The 20,440-nt window shown below is 39.3% G+C and overlaps 1 protein-coding gene across 2 annotated transcripts in view; it reads right to left on the bottom strand.

Moving 5' to 3' along the window:
- Positions 1-1,347: 1,347 nt before the first annotated feature.
- LOC145782087 (uncharacterized) overlaps positions 1,348-20,440 on the bottom strand; it is a 28,724-nt gene continuing 9,631 nt past the window's right edge. Inside the window, exons 3-29 of one of the 2 annotated variants that reach the window (XM_082593825.1) lie at positions 20,126-20,303; positions 19,416-19,524; positions 19,116-19,241; positions 17,404-17,462; positions 16,839-17,011; positions 16,118-16,159; positions 15,903-15,967; positions 15,535-15,685; positions 14,571-14,698; positions 14,340-14,457; positions 14,138-14,247; positions 13,774-13,851; positions 13,390-13,486; positions 12,957-13,046; positions 12,537-12,692; positions 12,373-12,464; positions 11,694-12,259; positions 11,305-11,465; positions 8,908-9,294; positions 8,510-8,575; positions 7,448-7,630; positions 7,026-7,198; positions 6,615-6,781; positions 3,716-3,796; positions 3,308-3,637; positions 2,905-3,002; positions 1,348-2,701 (exon numbers count right to left, since the gene is read on the bottom strand). In XM_082593825.1, the coding sequence (XP_082449951.1) occupies positions 2,075-2,701; positions 2,905-3,002; positions 3,308-3,637; positions 3,716-3,796; positions 6,615-6,781; positions 7,026-7,198; positions 7,448-7,630; positions 8,510-8,575; positions 8,908-9,294; positions 11,305-11,465; positions 11,694-12,259; positions 12,373-12,464; positions 12,537-12,692; positions 12,957-13,046; positions 13,390-13,486; positions 13,774-13,851; positions 14,138-14,247; positions 14,340-14,457; positions 14,571-14,698; positions 15,535-15,685; positions 15,903-15,967; positions 16,118-16,159; positions 16,839-17,011; positions 17,404-17,462; positions 19,116-19,241; positions 19,416-19,524; positions 20,126-20,303 (4,611 nt within the window). In that variant the 3' untranslated portion in view covers positions 1,348-2,074. The remainder of the gene's footprint in view (positions 2,702-2,904; positions 3,003-3,307; positions 3,638-3,715; positions 3,797-6,614; positions 6,782-7,025; positions 7,199-7,447; positions 7,631-8,509; positions 8,576-8,907; positions 9,295-11,304; positions 11,466-11,693; positions 12,260-12,372; positions 12,465-12,536; positions 12,693-12,956; positions 13,047-13,389; positions 13,487-13,773; positions 13,852-14,137; positions 14,248-14,339; positions 14,458-14,570; positions 14,699-15,534; positions 15,686-15,902; positions 15,968-16,117; positions 16,160-16,838; positions 17,012-17,403; positions 17,463-19,115; positions 19,242-19,415; positions 19,525-20,125; positions 20,304-20,440) is intronic. The other variant, XM_082593826.1, reaches the window with a different exon arrangement.

The raw sequence follows: 20,440 nt of genomic DNA, 5'->3' as shown, positions 1-20,440 counted from the left end.
TTGAACCACTGGAATATTGCTTTCCATTTTCACTCCATGCTACCGGGTTTTACATATTGTCATTTACACTTGCATTGAAAACTTTAGAGTGAATCGTCAATGAGCACATGTCTTTACTTTTAGCGCTACTGAGATACCAATAGAAAAACGGAAACATGCAAATATTTATAAACCGATGTAGATCAATTTATTATACCTGTACAGTGTACACCAGTCATATAGTTATTTCAGCAATGTACGGAAGCATGTACTTGTTGTATAATCAATTTACAATTCTTTTCAGAGAATGCTTGTTGTATATGTGATTGCAATGAAAGTTACAGCATTTTATTTCGGTACACGACATCTGGGCGAAACCCTCTTGGGCGACAGTCGAAGTGGGCCACGGCTTATGTGGGTGACGGCCAAAGTGGGCGACGGTAGCGAAAGTTTAGCCGTTCGGAACGGTGGTGACACCTATATAATTTATCTAGTTGCTTTGCGACGTCACGGTTTATCGTGAAGCTTAAGAGAAACCCCTAAGAAAAGAGCCAAACCAAGACCTCCCAAGAGGAATGGCCAAAAAGTGGTTGACATCAGTTTTGAACGCTCCCTAACCGTTATCGAAACTTGTCAGTCGCAATACCGATGCTGATGGTGCATTTTGTTGAAACATTTTTCGGTATAAGCGACAGGCAGAAGAATCATCCGGCAACCACTGCAAAGTTCTGATTCCGTGTGACTTCATGTAATGAACGTGGGCACTTAAAATAAAATCATTTACTGCAGTAAAAGCTACTAATTTGCATGTGGTTAATACAAGCTGTGTCCTCTGCTACTGAACGTCAACTGATATTTTTTAATCCTAATGCTCTTAACTAGGGGTGCACACACCACTAAGGGGTGCGAGACCTGTGCCTCGGCGGTGCGGGGATGCTGAATTATCAAGGTTTGTTATAATATGACGTAAGAAGCAAAGTTGTTTTACCAGGTTTCAACAAAAATTTCGAACTGTAGGCGACTATTACTTTTCAGCCAATCCTAGGAGGGGGTGCGAGAACTGGTTGGTAATTTCAAGGTGGTGCCGACAAGGCAAAAAGTTAAGAACTGCTGCTCTAGAGATCAGCAGTTCACAGAACACATTGTGACTGACAGTCATTACATTTTAAGACTTGAAGTAACACGAAATCAGAACTTTGCAGTGGTTGCCGGATGATTCTTCTGCCTGTCGCTTATACCGAAAAATGTTTCAACAGAATGCACCATCAACATCGGTATTGCGACTGACAAGTTTCGATAACGGTTAAGGAGCGTTCAAAACTGATGTCAACCACTTTTTGGCCATTCCTCTTGGGAGGTCTTCGTTTGGCTCTTTTCTTGGGGGTTTCTCTTAAGCTTCACGATGAACAGTAACGCCGCAAAGCAACTAGATAAATTATATAGGTCACCACTGTTTTAAACGGCTAAACTTTCGTTACCGTCGCCCACATGGTCCGTCGCCCAAGAGGGTTTCGCCCAGATCGTGTACCGTTTTATTTATGGTTGCTTATTGAGTTTTGATGATGTCATGAGCTAGATCAGAATGCTGAACTTTGAAGTAAAAACGTTTTTACGAAAATTTTTGGTACCAGTTGCTTGCCAAACGATTCATTATATTAAGCGTAAGTCAAATTTATCCTGCCCCAATCCAAAAATATGCGTTGCAATTATCCAGTGGATAAAATTTCATTAAAACATGCATTTATTTATTTTTTTTTATTCGAATTTTTTTAGATGGGTCACTTTACTGTTGGGAAATTATGAATTTTTGCAAAACCAAGTAAACTTGGGTCACTTTTTTTCGCTAAAAATACAAACAGTAGAGTGACCCAAGTATAAAAAAAGCTAATAAAAAAAAACGTAACGTCATATGACCACACAATTTTCCGAAAATTTTTTTGTAGTCATATGAATTATTCCCTGTACTTCACTGGATAGATTCAACTTCACCTTCATAGTAAAAAAAGTGCCTAACTTTGAAGTCGATTTACTCAAAATGAAGATTTTCGACTTGGGCCACTCTACCTTTAGGTCACTCAATTATTCCATGCCTGCGTTAACGCCTGTGAATATCCTGAGGGTAATAATTAGAGGGTCTATGATTGTTGGTCTTGGAATAATACTCAGGGTTGTGTCTAAGGGGTGGCCCAGGGCTTGAGGGACGATAACTCCTTGGGGGGTAACTTGGTCTATCACTGCGATATCCTTGAGAATAATAAGGTAAGGGGTGATAATAAGGATCAGGAGGATTTGCGGCAACAGGGGTATGACCGTCTTCACGGCGTGAAGGTCTGTGAAGATATCGGTCTCTGTCGTAATAATGCTGCTCAGCAGTTTTTTTAGCGCGATCATAGTCCGTGTGGACCAGGGGTGAGCGGGAGCGAGAAGGTTGATGATAGGCATCATGCTTCGCGTAAGGAATGTCTTTCAATGATCTCGCAGAAGATTCACGTGGTGCTTCCCAGAGTGGAGATCCACCGTCCATCCGCGGGGAAGGTCGCCGATTGTACACCACTTGAGGGATACGACTGTTTCCTGGGCCCCGCATCAGCGATGGAATGGGCTGGCCCGGGACTGCCGGAGTTAACGATTGGACCTTTTGTGGCGAATCTTCTCGTCGTGGACCGTTAGGTTTGCTGTCCAAACATTGGCTTCCGCTGGAAGAATACAACGAACCACCTTCCTATAATACAAAACGCCGATTTTGTGCATGTTTTGTCGAGTGATCGGTTTTTCAATACTACCCGCAACATACAAAAGTTATCTTTCAATGAAGTGCGCGCGTTTATCTTCACACTTAACAAAAAACTTCCAAAATGTGTTTGAAGTGTTTTACAGCAATACTCTGAGGTAGAAGACGCTCATACAATAGATATGTTGACTCACCGTGACCGGTTGTTTGGGGGACTTGTTGGAAGGTGTGCTGTTGCTTCCGCTGGAAGCACTGCTTCCATGCCGGGATCTGGCTCGCTCGATTGAGGGACCTGTGACGTACACAAGTATCGCTTATATCGATTCTTAATTGCATGCCATATAAGCATCGATCGAATTACGCATTAAAACATGCCGATGATACTGTTCCAGTGAAAGCAAATAAAAGCAGTGCTTGCAATTGCAATGCAACATTCTAACAGCTTCACAGGCAGAATAATGTTTCAAAGCATTGGCCCTGTTTTTCATGAGGAACAACAGGAATTTGACAACTTTGAAGTGGTGTGTGACGTCATTACAAGGCAAAACAAATATTGTCTTAACAAAACAATCGTCACTTTAATAGGATATTCCTTACCTTCGATAGAATGCTCCAATCTTTGACGATGCTTGTATGGACCAGCAGTGGGAGACTGGGCTGCAAACGACGCCGACTGGCAGCGGGAGGAACGCGGTGATGCTGACACGGGACTTGCAAAACCCTTCGTAGAAGATCCGGTGACATGCGCTGGACTATTCTGCAGTGAAGCGGCGCTTTTCTTGTCGATCACAGTAGCGGCTGGGGTGCTGTCAGACTGTGACTGACAGGTCAGTCTTATATTTGGACTGCTGAAACTCCGTTCCACGTGAGGCCGGAAAGCTAGCGAGTTATTCAAACTTTCCGAAGTGCTGGAAGGCTTAGACACACCTAAAACGTGATGCAGTATATCGTAAATATCATGAAAATAAAGCCGACTAGAATATCAGTATTGTGGAGTTTATCTACCTATTTCGGCAGCAGAAGTTCTACACGATCGAATGCGATCAGGCTTCGTCAAAACTTCCCCAACGTTCTTTCTCGACGAATCTACAAAGTAATCAACGAAACACCATTACTATATTATCACTGCACTGCACAAAAGCTCAAATATCACTCAAACTGGTCAGTCAAAATAAATAAATATAAAATACATCAACATGCAACGTTTAAACGGTCCTTAAAAATTCATAGTACAAGGGTTAAATACTAGGGTGTTCCAAAATTTCACCACTTTTAAATTTCAAAACGAGTACCTTTTTTTCTGATGGAGTTTTGGCCGCTGATTACGAATCTGGCATTATTTTTTCATTATGACGTCATATTGAGGGTGCCCCACGCGATTTTTCGCGTTTTTTCAATATCTCGAAAACTACTTGGGCTAGACGTATGGAATTTGTATCAAATGATGCAGAATATACGATTTCCTATCTCTACTTAAGAGTGTTTAAAGTCGTATCTGCTTCAGAAAAAAAGTTATTTGAGAAAAACACTTTTTTATTGTTTTTATATCCATATCTATAATCTTCGAGCTGTATGACAATTACAATTGTGACGTCATTTGCAGGATGGGTTCAAATTTAAAAAGCGTCTTTACTTTTAAATTTGATTTTATAACCTGTAGTCGTTCTAAGTCAATATTATACAATACTGTACCATATTAAGTAAAATACACCGCAATATTATAAAAAAATATTAGCAACTAAAGAGCCTAGATAGATTGGCCAGGAAAAATCACATGCTAAGAAAATTCCACTGACATAAACAACCACGAGTAGTATAATCAGGAATAAAAGAGCATACAGTATATCCCACTCAGCTGTATCTTAACCAAAACAACAAACTGTAAGCTAACATAACACTAAAATTATTTTCAACGTTCATGATGGTCGTCTGCTAATTACAAAGAAACGCACGGAAGCGAGCATCTGTCTTTCCTGCTTGTGATGGGTTATCGATAATCCTGTTGTTTACGACACCTTTTAATTTCCCAATCATCCTTTCCGTCGCTCTGTTGTTGTTCTCAATTTTTTTCCAAAATGTCTCCGGAACATCGCAACACATCATACATGGAGCAGTTTTGCTCTTTGCGGTAAAAAAGTTTCGAAGTCCGGCTTTGCGATCTCGCAGTAAACTTCTGGCATCTACTGACTGCGGAAACGCTACTGTTTTTACAGCTTCAACGGAATAAGGTGGTACTTCAGAGAAAACGCTTAATGAGATGTTTATTGGTGTCAACCATTGCAGAGCATGGTCGTAAAAGTACTTCAAAGCGACATCTGCAAGTTCTGAATCGAGGTCTCTGTACGCAAGTAAAAAATTTCGTTGCACAATCATGATACCCGGGCCTTCAGCAGCGGAAGGCATCAGGTGAATAAGCAAAAACGAAGGTAGATAGACTGAAACTATGTAAGATACCAATCTAGTAAGTTTTTCTTTTTGGTTACCATCCAGTTTACAGACGTTGAAAATCAACAGACGAAGATATCCGCTTGCTGTTGTAATCCATCGGGCATGGCATGTCGGCTCTTGCTTGTAAACCAAAAGATTTCTCATGTTTTCTGGAACATCCATTACAAGGTAACAAGCCAAAGCAAGTAAACACACGTGATCGTTCCTAAACGAATGTTCGTTACTGCCATTTTCTATCTGACTAGAAAACCATTCTGCTTTCTTTCTCAAATGCAGAGCAGCTAATCCTGTGATAGGAACGCTAAGTTTAACTCTGTCAACAACGTGACTCAAATCAGGCTTCTTGATTTCACTAAAGTGATTCATCAGTGCTCCATCTTGCATTGCTCCAGGTCCCTTCTTTTGCCCTTCGATTTTTGAGATGACATGAGTGAAATATATTTCATTAACATGAAATAAGCATTCCAATGTGTGGATGCCTCGACCATGCCGTTCCATGAAGAAATCGGCCAGGCGCTTATTTACACCAGATTTTTTCCCTGTGTTTAATGCAGTAGTATCTGACATAACTGAATATATTTTACTCAAACTTTCCTCACAAATTTGCTCGGTAACACAGTTAAAAATGGTCTGAGAAGTTACCGAAATTCCTTCCAAAAAAGTTTTCACAGCTATAACTTTTTCACACTTGACTCCTGTATTCACAAATTGTCCCAAAAAGATGTACCTGTCCATTTTGTTTATGATTTTTCCATCATAGCATAATTGAATTGCTTTAGCATGTTTCAGCTCTTCCTCACATTGATTTAAAGCTTCAAGTCGACACTGCTCGCGCTTTCGAAGTACAGTTGTTGGCGAAGCAGAAATATTTTTTTCTCCAACAGTTGATCGCTGCAGATCGGATTGTTGGCGAATCGACACTAAACGACGGTCTGCTTTAACACAGTCACTGGTACTGATCGAAAATGAACGTTTTTCACAATGTATTGTCATATAGCTCGAAGATTGTAGATATGGAATGGATGTAAAAGCAATAAAAAAGTGTTTTTCTCAAATAACTTTTTTTCTGAAGCAGATACGACTTTAAACACTCTTAAGTAGAGATAGGAAATCGTATATTCTGCATCATTTGATACAAATTCCATACGTCTAGCCCAAGTAGTTTTCAAGATATTGAAAAAACGCGAAAAATCGCGTGGGGCACCCTCAAGATGACGTCATAATGAAAAAATAATGCCAAATTCGTAATCAGTGGCCAAAACTCCATCAGAAAAAAAGGTACTCGTTTTGAAATTTAAAAGTGGTGAAATTTTGGAACACCCTATTAAATACACCTGCGATAAACCAGCGCACTAAAACGCGATACAGATAAATAAATGTTAAGCGATAAGTCATGTTAACTAGAATGAATGTCTAAACCCTACTAGATGACGTAATAAATCCACAGCAACATCACCTGGAGGTAGAACTGGAGGTTTTTTAGTGGATTCGACAAGATGCAGATTTTCTGACGACAACGTTGTCTGAGCAGCTGCAGATGAAACTTTATTTGTCAAATCATTCGGTTCTGCAATGCTTGTTTTGCTTTCTGCTGCAGCAGTAGCTTCATCCTTGGGTTTTGAGCTGAAACGAAACCAAACTATAGCAACCTCGTGACCGCAAGCTAAAAATGTAATTGCAACGGTTAAATTTGTACAAACATTATTTGAGAAGACAGGCAAAGCTACAAGTACGGTGATCACTTGATCTAAATAAAGTAAAGCATTCCAATACAGCAAAATCCGTCACTTTTACATTGATTCAACGTCTACTGAGGGATTTTGTTGTCTTGGTTCCCATTTAAGAGAGCATGCAATGTTGAACGCACCTGATTAGCGATGCGACACCAGCGCTTTTTGCCAGCACGCCAGGGGAAGAAAGGACAGTTCTCGCATGGGGTGATGGATTGATGGGAACTTTGGCATTAACTGGGTGTTGAGTTTGCTCCACGGAACTTTTTCGACTCCCTTTACTCCGCTTCCAGTATTCTTGCAATGACACCTGCATTCGCAGCATTACGATACATTACAAATGCAGGGTATAAATGACAACTGCTTGTTAAGTTTTCAAGAGTTTTGTAGGGAAATTCTACGAAACCAATTTATTCATAGAACGCCAAAAACTATATTTTGTATACCTGTAAATTGTCGAATATTTATATTGCATCATGCGCAACTACAAACTTACAACATAACAACTTTTCACATCCGATATATGTCATTTGCCTACACTCCAGAGTCAATCACAAACCTTTTTCTTTGTGGGAGCATTTTTGTTTTCTTCGGTCGTTGAAGCCGCCACGGCAACAGCCTTCGAAATATTATCATCTCCAGGTTTAAACGCGGAGAGGGAGCTGTCATAAGCACTGATGTTCCCATTCATTGTGGGTGTGATAGCAGACAGAATTTCTTGCTGGGGCAATCCTTTAGAAACCTACCAACAAAACATGTCATGCCCAACAGCCATAAACTTTCACATTAAGTTTTTCAAAAGCTAAATCCATTGTATCTCTCATGAAGAGCTATGGCGTTCGTGCAACCGCGAAAAGCAAAAAAAGTAACCAAACGCTGAATGACAGATATTTAGATGACAAAGCATTTAATTTCAGACGAGCAATGTAGAACGATCTTTTAATGTGGCTTCAGCTTCGACGCCGATTGTCCAGTTTCGCTGCGGCACTTGACATTCAACAAGTTTACAAACGTTGAAAACGATGAGCGCGAGCAGTGAGCACTGTATGTTCTGTAATTTTCAAGCTGAAGATGTTGAAACTGTTGGCACAAAACGCAACACTCGGGTTTACAAAATAATTTTTTTTACATTGAATTAACGTCGGCAGACCTAAAATCACTGCAGTAAGCCAACTGACTAACTCCGTCTAAAAAAAGGACAGAAAAACCTAGCTAGAGTTTCAAGTTAGTGATTTCAATACAGCACTTAACTTCAATGTAACACTTCTTAATTTGCATTGCTCATTCTACCAAGATATGAAGAAATTTAATTTGCTGAAATTTAATCACTAAGCATTCGCAATAGTAACTGGTAAGCTCTTGCAACGTAGCGGGAGTAACGTTCTCCAACAAGATAACTCTACTACAAGCCTAAAAGAATGTCAAAGAGTTAGTTCAAGTAGAAAAGAAAGCAATCACAGCGGGTTATACAGCATGCATGTGTTATTTAATCCATTAAGCACCAAGTACAGAAAAGTTTTTTCTTTCTTGATATTAACTAAAGCAAATCTTTGAAATCTCCTTCATATTAGCATGAAAAGTAGATCTGTTACAAGAACACTAAACACAATATCGTGTGTACCTCTTCACTTAATGTTTCCACGGGGCTATCAGACCTAACACTTGATGCTTCATCGTCAGATATGTTCTGAACATGAAAGTGGGCGGAAGCGACATGAAAAATGTTAAATTGATTCACTTTTATTGAAATCATGCAACATCCATGCCAATAGTGAGCAGCATGCAAGACATACATAGATACAAGGATGAACATTCCAATATAATTACAAACGTCATAGCTAATCTCAACGACATTAACATTCAAAGCTATGACGCAATCTTTGCATAAAACATCACAATCCATGGCTGACTCGTTCAAAACAACGTTGCGGTTGAACAAGTTCAACACCATCAATGAAAATAATGTATAAAACAATGTTATCTTCAAGCATGTTATAAAGCAAGCGATGCCAAACTTACCTCGTATTGAATAGCTGGTGGATGTTCTGTGCTTTCAACTGGGGAGGGTCGATCAACCACACCCAGTAGCGCGGTTGTACCGGCAGGTAAAACGTCATTTCCGGCTTCATTCGCAGAATTGATGTTTCCCGCGGATTGTGAAGAATCATTCTGTTGCGTTTGAAACATGGCATCAACCGATGCAGGAGAAGTCGGTTCAACCTCAGTGGATGGATTAGTGCTGTGATTTGCAAGTAGCTCAGGCTTCGCCGAAGTTTCGGCTGCTGAAAACGTGTTGGCTTTCGAGAAAGTCTGCAGCAACCGCTTTTTAAAGCCAATGACTGGCCCAGGGGCAGGTGAATAGGATGTTGGGATCAAATCTTCGTGTTTTGCCATGTCCAACCAATTCTAGAAAACACGTAAAAAAACTAAATGCTTTTGATAGCATGATGACAAAATCCAACTTCCGATGCAACTGGTGAAAAGGTTGCTTGCTTGGTTTTATGCGCTTACTTTCAATGTGATCGATGCCGAAATAATCAAATCAGCTACACTATATTAGAGTGACAAAGTGAATCTGATGTCTCTTTAACCTCCGTTCTAGCTTTTCGATGTTAGAATAGGGATGGGCAAAATAGAATACCGAATATAGAATAACCGGTTGTAGAGTCTAACCGGTTTCAAAATGCATATGAAATCGGATAATTGAAACCGCTTTAACGATCTACTTCGTACTAGTCCGTTTGATCGCAACGAATTCGCTGCAGCGAAAGTAGAATTGTTTATCGATTCAGTGCGATGCGGCGTCGGAAAAACGCACGAGTTTCATTGTTCGCATTAAAGAGATCTTTCTTGTCAAGCGCTTTGTAGTCCTCACAGTCTTGCGGAAGTGTGGTACGAAACAGCTTAATCCGCTTTCAGGATTTTTCTCTATTTCGGTACCACAAACCTAAGTTGTTTCTGGTAGAATACAACAGTCGACTTGCCTTCGCTAAGGGAACGTTCCTTCGAGGGGGAGGGGAGGGTTTATGTTACGTTGGCGTCACATCGGGGGGGAGGGGGTTCAAGCAAAACGTTATGTAACGCTTTCGAGTACGGAATGGTAGTTTTTTGTGCTGAATTCGTAGTGAAAAAGCGTTACATGGGGGAGGGGGGAGTCAAAAATTCGGAAAAAAAGCGTTACGTAATATTTGAACATTCCCTAAGCTACCCAACATCGTGGGCTCCCACTCTCGTATGCAGGGCAACGTCGACCACAGGGTGTGCGAATTAGCGACCCTCCTTGCTGAAGTACGTACGGGGGTTTTGTCTTAGCTCTTTTACTGTACTGCCGCAGAGCAAGGGGGGGGGCAATTTTTTTTTAGGGGGGCCGAAAAAATTTAAATGGACAAAATCATTATAATTGTAGCTGTTGCTCGAGAATGTTGGTGTTTTGCCAGGGGGGCAACAATTTTTAGGTGGGGGGGCAACAATTTTTAGGTGGGGGGGCGAGGCCCCCCGGCTGGCTACGGGCCTGTAATACCGTACATGCCAGTACAGTGACATGGACGACTTGTTGAGCTGTGGGATTGAAGATGCTGCTTGCAGTAGTGAAGATGAATCAGCAAATTTGGCTTCCCCTGCTTCAGAAATAGATACATATCTCACGTTGTTGAAAGCATTCACTACATCTCTTCAAAACGCCCTTGTTTGATGGAAAGCAAAACAAAAACCAATTTTCTTGTTTCTGTCAGTTAGTTTCAAAATATTTTTGTGTACCTGCTACATCTGCTTCTTTAGAGAGATGTTTTTCAAGTGCAGGTTTAACTGCCACCAAGTTGAGATCTCGTTTGACTGGTGAAAGTTACACTGCGACAAGCAATTTTTGTGATGTTCATTGTTTTTGTAAAGTCATAAAAATCATTAAAATATGTCGATGGTAAAAACTGTCAATTATTCTAGAATACATATCTGTATTCTATATTCGGTTTCAGTATTCTAGAATATTCTAGAATAGCTAATTATTCTATTTTGCCCATCCCTATGTTAGAATTACCGTTTTATTAGGATCATAAGATTTCATAAGTTTTCTTAGGATCCATGTGTTGTAGGATGCAACGTAACCAAACCTGATTGTTTTTATTTACTTATTAACAATATAGTTCATAAATGCTCCCATAAGCAACGTGACAACATCTTTTGCCTGACACCAGTTGTAAGTACAGGCAAGCATATGCGACTTAGACGTTAACATTCGGAGCTCTCCACGAAGAAGGCTTGTTTCATCGCCAGGCTCATTGTACAACGAATAGCGTAAAGCTTTTAAATCTGATATATAGCGTGCTGCTAATGTGTTTATTGACTGTGACGTCATTGAAGCCTGTCACAAGAGATGGGAAATGACATGCACTTTATACAAAGTATAACTGCTGATCTCACCTTTTTGATATACACGCTATTTAAATACTTCCTTCCTTTTTGCAGCCTAACGCCAATGTGCACCTGTCCGTTGGGTACACCAGGTCTATAGTCCCAATGTTGAAAAGGACAGTTTGTAAAATCCCTTGAAGTATTTGTTGGATCAGACTTGCTCACCGTAGCTAAATGAAAAAAAATTACAGATCACTTAAAAGTTAATCAGTGCCAAGGCTTTTCTGTAAACGATGTAAGTGAGAAAATAAAAAAATATTGACTTAGATGAGAAATCATTAACCGAAGCTTAACCGCGGCAAAGCTACAAGTTTTCTTTTATTTCACAGCCAAGATGCATGTCAGCTATTATACATAAACCTGTCCAGCAAGACAAACAAAACGTATAGCAGACAAACCTGGTAAGTTTTCAGCACTGTTCGAAGATTTTTTCTTTGCAGGCTTGGTAGTAGCGCTGCTTGATTGCTGAGTATCAGTCGGTGGGGGTTCTGATAGTTTATCCTCATCCTTTGCAGTTGGGACTTCAAGATCCTTCTTTACTTCGCTAATGGGAAGTTCAACTGTATTTGTATCACCTACATCCAAGGGCAACGCAACAGAAGTATCTTTAATAGTTTCACTTTTATCATCCTCTGGAATTATTTGCTTTGGCTTTTCATCTGGAACAGGCAAGTCTGTTGCCTGAACACAGGGGTCGGGGTTCGGTAAATTCGAAGGGATTTCTGGTTGATTATGCGTCAAAGACGTGTCCATTGACAAATTGCTGTCTATGCTGGGTTCAATTGTCAATGGGGGAAGCCACTGTAAAGAATCCGAGTTGAGATTGGTCGAGTCCATTAGGCTGGAGCTCTCCAGTGAATGACTCGACGTATTATCAATAAACGCAGTTGGGGACATAACTCCTTCAAATGATGCGCCACGACCTCTTCGAGAATTTTTTCGGCCACTTTTGGTTGACCTCCGCCTGAAAGAGAACCTTGTTTAACATCAACAGTCAACACTAGTTGGAAATTCAGCCAATCAAACACAAAATGTTTTGTACAAATGTAATACAGAAAAAACATCAATTATACGAACCTGTTAAAACGCCGTTGTGGGGTGACAGCTGTAACGGGAGTGGTCGGTGCTTCTTCACTGGCTGTTGTAACCGACTGAGTTGTTGTGGTAGTCTGAAAAGTAAGAACGAAATCACTTTTTTTACGAACGAGAAGTTTTGTATACATGATAAAACAGCAACGTACATGCGACGTGTGAGCGGCAGTGCTGTTAACGGATGCTATAAGATGATTTTTCCCTTCATATGAATTGGTGTGATGCAGCTGTTCTTTCTTTTTCATTTGCTTTTCCATTCTTTCGAAAGCACGTATGTATGCCTCCATTTTACGATCCTCTCTCGACTAAAAGAAAACAGGGTTACAATGTTGTATTTTCGAACACGACTACAATTCATAAATAAAATCCCACAGTATGCATTCGGGCCATTCACAAACCAAACACGATTCAAGCTAATGACTTAGGTGTTGCACAAACTTGTGTAAGTTTGACGTAGCCCGGGGCAATGTAATACACGAACGATTCTTAATCTCAAGAAAAAAACCACTAACATTAACACACGAGCACATCTTGAACTGAATCAGATAAAGCTACTGTCATGCCAGTACCTTTTTACGTTGGTTTTCTTGCTGATGATCTTCATCGTGCCCACCAGCAAGATTTGAACTTTCAGGATCAGTGCTCGGGTAACCGTTGGTCTGCAGAACAATACAACAATTCAGCCAAAAGCGGATTCAATATTTAACAAGTCGATTGATCTCAGCAACCGTGCTTTGGACGGATCGTAGAAAAGCGCATTTAAGAAAACATTTGAATCGACATTGCAAGCCGTGTACAACACAACATAAGGCGGGACATTAAACCGAACAATGGTAGCGGTAGGACGCACTGGTGGCACTATAGTGCTGTGTGCTGGATAAACAATCCAACTACTTGGGATTAGTTAATAAGTGACAAAACAGAAAAATCAAGAAAGCAAATAAAGGAAACAGAACCATTTCATGCAGCAGACTAACAGTCACTAAGATATGTAAAGCTTACGTGTTCATGGATGCGGGAGAGTGGGAGTCTTAGCGGTGACACCTTCCCGAACTCGTCGTCTCGGTTTTTAGATTGCTTCGTGGCGTTCGCTTGCTCTCTAAGTGTTTTCAATGCAAGTTGATTATTATCAAAAGTTTAATCATGATTGTGCAGCAGTAACTTGAAAACACGAAGCTTCTTTTTATGGGAACATGATCCCAGACACCAAATCAGTCGTTTTTTCATTAATTCAAAGTCTGAAGACGTTGAAGCATTTGTTTAATGTAATTATAAAAAAAACGACTGATCTGCTGTCTGGGTTGTTCATAGCCGACCAAGGAAATTACCGCACCAAAACCGGTCTTGCAAGTGCAACATCAAAAGAATAACGGAAGTTTCAATTACCTTTCCATCCTCATGTTGGTGAATTTGTAAACCGGACAATCTTTGAATTGTCCACATCCACACTCAACGTTGTAAAGGCTGCAATAGAGATAGGACGTTCATTAACAGCTTGTCATTACTTCATCAAAATCAATGGCCAGATCACTTGACAAACATGTCCATTCCGCCACAACAATAACATTGCTATTATGCTCGAGGGCATTAACCCTGTTGTCCCTGTTCTACGACTTCTGTCAACATTGCGTTCCAACGGACTATAAAATGTATTCATAACAGCAACACAACTGAATAGTATGAGTCTATGACACACAATCATCATATGCTCGATGCACATTGAATAGTCATTAGTCAAGATAAAACTTACCAATTTTGGTATTTGAAATCAAAGGGAATTGTTATTTCGGAACCTTTTTGAATATTTTCTTTAGAATATATGAATAGGTGAATTTTATTATCATCTGTCACATGGCGCACCTGCAAACCAAATAATGAAATTCGTTTGATAACACAGGCCGCTCAGTCAGTGCAAATACAACACAAGAAAAAAGATTAAAAAGAGCACCTACCTCACAATTAGGACAGCATGAGCGTCTCGCATATCTTGAAATATTGCCACATGTTCGGCTATCCACAACAATATCCAGTCCATCGAAGCCATTATAGAACGATACGTAAGGGTATGGCCTGGAAAGTGAAGTATGGTCAGCTTCAGTGACACATAAGAACAGATGAAATTGACGCCTGTAATCCATTATATCATGCTCTAGCCGAGATATAACACCACAACGAAAGAGTACCTCTTGTGTACAGCAGAATTTGCAATCTCAGCTTGCTTTGAGAGCATGTAGGAACCCAAGACCTCAACGACTGGCCTAAATATCGGGATGTCTTCCATTGCTATGACTCGATTTCGAAGTTGCTGCACCTGGAAGAAAGTTAATTTCGAGTCTCGTTTTATTAGAAATCAATTTGCTCATCATATTCGCTGTAGTCTCCAAGTCTAGTCTTTGTTTAAGAGCATTATCACATTTTATTCAATTATCAGCTAATTTACTTGTATAAACGCGTCAGTTGACCGATTTAAATGGGCATGGACGACAAGTGGCTTCCCGTGCCCATGGCCACCTAAAGATACGGCCTGATTTGTCACATTTAGCAGAAATTTCCAGGTTTTTCTAACTTTGGGCAAAAGTTTCAATAATTTTTTCTAAAAATTATATTTTTAAGCTTTCTTTTTTCTTTTCCCCAGATGACTCAACAGGTTTTAACATCCTCACATGTTGAAAAACAAAGAAAATTTGATTTTGTAAATTTTAGTCAGACTGTTAAGTTTCAATAACAGTCTGATTTTGCGTTTTTCAACTTACTTTTTCTCATTTGCTACTGCTTCTCCAAGGCAACAAAAAAGTTTTTTGTCATTAGAAAACCGCAAAAAGTAAAAACATCTCAAAAAATGTCAGTCAAGCACTAGCAGTAGCTGTAATCAAAATCTGCAAAATGTGACAAATCAGGCCGCATCTCCAGGTGGCCATGCCGTGCCCTATCCTGTGACTTGCGAGTAACATCTGCTTTCAACCAGATGAGAAACGAAACTTGTCAACCAAGAGCCTCCACCTGGACAAGAGGTCCGGGCGTTGTTGAGTGCGGAAACCATCATACCGACCGATCGTTTCAAGCCGTTTTCTTGAGTTAATTTTTTTAACATCGAAATAGTTCTATTGGAGCTGGAATAAAAAATCAAGCAAACAAATGAACTCTTACTTTCATCAGTTGCTTGTGAAGTTGTGAAATAACGCTAGGGATTTTCTGTTGAACAGTTTCATTTGGTCTGTGAGATGATGACAACACAGCTTGAAGAAGCTCCGCTGTGTATAAGTTCTCATCTATGGGGTGATATGACTCCGCCCATTCTCTGCGCGTAATTAAATATTTATAAAGACGTTTCCAAATAAAATAAATTTAGTGCCCGAAGGTTACATGTTCTTTGTCCAACACTGAAACAGGGGCTACGCTTAACAATGTCAAAACACCAATACATAATTACATTCCATTTCTTAAGTGCACCATATATTTTCCAATACAAACAGCGTTTTTCAAAATGGTCTTCCATGCTAAAAATCAATACATACTTTAGGTTTTTGGACCAGGTAAACGTCCCCACATGATCATCGTCGACACTGTCAGCACACGACGACTGAAACAAACAAAAAATCTAATACAGGAAATGGTGTCAGTGAGCCTACCAGGAAGCTATATATTGATTAGCGACCACACTAATTTCACTTAAGTAAAACCACCGTAACAACGTTTTGATAACACAACAACACTTTGATAGCAAACTAACCTTTGACGTTGAGCGTGATCGTTTTCTGTCTTGCATGTGGGCCTAAACAAAGTTTTAGTGATGAGAGGTTTTTCTGTGCGCTAAGTTTTACTGTGTCCTCGCTTACACATTTGTTGCATGGTTATTTGAACGACAATTGTGGTGGATTGAGGTTAGCATCGATTTTCTGTCTGCTGATATTGGCTGCAGAGAGTACGGTTCAGCATCAAAGCAAAGTTTTACGTGATCGCTTGAAATAACATGGCTACTGGCAACTTTTACAGTAAGCACATTTTAGGCGCGCTTCTCGAGCGGTTAACTCGGCAATGTAACTTTGTTCAATGTTTAAACACTTGCCCTGCAGTTGGTTCATCAAAGAAAAAAATTGCGTTGGAGTCCAAGAAGAATGAACTGAACATTAGCTTGAACCTATACATTATGTAACTTATCACAAGCAGTCATAAAAGTGAAATGTTTGGCCTGGCAAAACAGACAAGCGTCAGCATTCAGCAACCATGTAAAAACGAAATGACACGATGGACAGTTGAAAAATCAACGCAACGATGTGTCGTTTACTCATTACTCAACTTAGGTGATATCTCAAGCTGTACAAGAACAAATGGCTTAAAAAACCATGAACAAAAAGAAGATACTGTACAAGCAATTAGTGCTAACACAAGTAATGCAGCTAGTAGTAGTATCAACTAACGTGCGTTAAATTTAAGTGGATACACTCAGTTACCTTCTTTCCGGCACGTTTATTATCATCTTTGCTTCGTTTTCGTTTTTTACTAAAGCTACGATTAGATGTGATTGTAAGGCTGGTTGGCGTTGACTGCACAGCAGTGTAAGTGACACTCCGGCGTTCTTTCTCATCTCCGCTGTCAATTTCACTGCTGTTTAGTTCACACATTGCTAAAAATCAAAACACAAAATGTATGAGAATATGGCATGACAGCACGTTTCTAGCTAAGTTGCTTTTGTACAATGAACACTGGTTGCAAAAAATCTTTAAAGCTGTGTAAAGTGTTGATTATTTTAACCCAATTTTCTTCCACAAAAGTATAGCAAGACAGTTTAAATGCGGTACCATACACGTTTAATGTTGATATATTGTACAAAAATACTGTGAGCCGTAGCCTAAATGATAAGTTCAAATGAAGCTCGGAGAAAGTGAACACCGATTTGCTAAGGTTAATAAGGTTTTCAGGTTGACAAGAAAGTTGAGGCCTCTCAAGTCTCAATGCTTGCTCTGAGTGGTGAAGGATATTTCCACAAACATTTATTTAATTACAGTGCGTGCGTACTTGAAAGTTCTTTCATTCTTTTTGCTTGTAGACGCATCGCTTCTTCTTTATTTAAAGATCTGAATAAAAACTGAAGGTAAATCATCAGATGAAATGTCACCCAGTAATACCAAATTTAAATCATTGTGCTTAATTTTAGGTATATATAATTCATAAAATCCTCAAAACGATTTACCATGAATATGAAAACAGCACAAAACACTAGTGTGACTTGCGAAAACTATTTTAAGCACTGGTTACATGAATGATATATGTATGTTACATGAATGAAATACTGGTATACTGGTTACATAAATGAAAATATATGAGTCCCTCATTTACCTTAGCCTGAGGCATCACTGCATGGCAAGTAGATCTCTGGCTCATTCAAAAACGTTGAAGAGCAAAATATGATACAACACAGAATCTTTTTATAGCAACATCGATAACTATTGCTTACTGTTAATATTGCAATTATAATAAATGGAGAGTTTCTATTGACAAGCAAAGAATGAACAAAGCAAATTTCAGAAAAGCACTTTGATTCAAATTTAAACTTTCAGTCGCAAACAGCAAGTTTTGTGCAACTGTACCAACTTGACTACCACAATGTGTAGAGACTAGCAGTGACTGCAGTTGCGAACTCGTTGGCTGTCTAGCATGACCAGGGTATAAACATCTGTTAGGTTTATCACTAAACAATTTAGATGAAACTGTGCTTGTTTTCACAGTAAAGTTTTTTTTATTTTTTCTGACAAAAATACTGTATCATACCAATTATATTTGCCTTAAGCAAGATTCAATTCATAAAACTGATAAAAGTTTATAATTTTACAGGCCTGAAAACTCGTGTTTTTTTTCCGGCAGCCATTGTGGCCTACCGAGAGCTCCTTCTTGGCGGCCAAATCTGCGTGCTTGGAGGCCAAAATACAAATAACGATAGTACAATAGAATTAAACTTGCAACAAGGCCAAAATGATCACTTAGTGTTGTTTAAGTCTGGGCGACGTCCTGCTATAGAATCGTTGTACCACACAAGAACTGCTTTATCGGGATTGTAATCCGGTATTGCGGGACCATCTAACGTAACGACACTAAATTGTTTCAACTGCATACCGACTTTCATAGTTTTCAGCTCGGATGTCAACTAACCTATCCAGACAACAAAATCCGTCATTTTTACATTGATTTTACGTTTGCAGTTGTTAAATCAGGGTAAAAATGACGAATTTTGTTGTCTGGGTAGTGGGTAGTTCTCCTTTTTAACAACGATTCATTGTCCGACAACATTGAACCTACATAAACACGACAATATTGCCAGCCGATGTAAATTAGCACTTCGGATTAACACTTTGTTAAAATAAACGTCGGGAATTACAAACAAGACTTATAGCTGGTGATCGCAGCTGGATATTTTCCATATCATACAATAGCAAATGTTTCCGCACAATACAACAGTGGTGATTATGACGCGCTGACCTAATTCTGCGTCACTCTTTGATACTAGATATTTTCGACAGTTAATCCACAATTATTCTATTGCAAAGTTAAATAATTAGCTAGAAGAAATCGGCGGCCAAACTGGCCGACTGAGGAGGTAGCACTGGCGGTCATTCAAGCACTACTTAGCGGCCATGGCCGCCGGTTGCTTTAGGGCTTGATTTTACGTTGTTCATTCCTGTTGCTGAATGTAAGTTTTACACTGAAGTTTCAAAACTTAAATTTGTTCATACCTTGGATTACAAACATCACATAAATAAGTGTCAGGAATATTGTTTCGATCGATATTTACACAATCGATATGTTGCCACACCGCACAACGATCACAGGATATCATATAACCATCATCATGCTTAAACCTATAGAAAAAGAGATGAAATTTGTTTAGTTAAAAACAATCATTAAATATGCATTTGTTTCATTCATAAAAACCTAATAACTTACTGTTCCTTTTTTAAATAATTTTTTTTTACTTGAACAATATGTCAGCAGATAATTAAGACAACACTTTTAGCCAATAAAAAAAACTTTACCCGCAAATGCATCTTGTCACATCACCAACAGCAGCATTCGTATCGAGTGGAATATTATTATTTGGAAAAAGCATCTTTTGCAACGGCAAATCATCAGCTCTTAACAAGCCTACAATAAATATTGAATAATCGTCAATAGTGTACCATGATTTTGATGCATTAATCACATTGGCAAATGTTTTCTTGATCATATTTGTTGATAACAAGAAGTATAAAGTGGAAGGGCTCAAAGCAAAATCCGCAAACTAGCGTCCACTTCTCCACCCAACACAGCTCTTGAACAAACAAGCCCATACCAATTGCTCACAGATGAGTGGCACTCATTGAGTGTGTTGCCCTTTCAGCAACACTAAACTAAAAAAATGTGTAGCTTCTAAATTGCTAACCAATAACCCCCGCTGAAAAGGCAGAATTGTGGCATGCCTGGAATGGATGTTAAAATATTGCTCAGTTGGTAGATGTCCTTTTTATTCATAGACCTATTCTGGAGCAGTCAAATAACAAATCAAAATTGCTAAATGCTGGAGACATTTCAAAATGAGATCTGCTGGAATTAGGAACTGCCTTTCACTCTTCGCAAGGTCAACAGAAAGAATTTTAAAACTTGAATAGTGATATACACTATGCAACTAAATAATGTGAAAAATGAAAATATTTAGACTACCGGTACCCATTCAATTCATTGGGCTACAAATTGCTTCAAAACATACCATTTTGACGATGCAAATTTGGCTCAACATAACGAGACTTCATTGATGGATTTGGCGTAACACACATATTGCTTGAATTGGAAACTATTTTGTTGAAACAGTTTTCACCATTTATTTGACGAGGAATATAAGCAGAATGAGAAGACAGCGTGAGTGGTGAAGCACCATAATTGTGGTCCTGGAAATAAAACAATATTCACATTAAAGCATGCTACATCACTTGAAACAAATAGATCAGGTAATGAGGTATTAAGATCAGGTCTTGCATGGGGCACAGCATACAGAAGAAGCAATGCAGATACTACAAGTGTATAC

The sequence above is a fragment of the Aplidium turbinatum genome, chromosome 13 (assembly GCF_918807975.1).
Source record: "Aplidium turbinatum chromosome 13, kaAplTurb1.1, whole genome shotgun sequence".
NCBI classification, from domain to species: Eukaryota; Metazoa; Chordata; class Ascidiacea; order Aplousobranchia; family Polyclinidae; genus Aplidium; species Aplidium turbinatum.
Note: the sequence above shows the minus strand (reverse complement) of the source record. Positions and strands in the feature narration are given on the sequence as shown.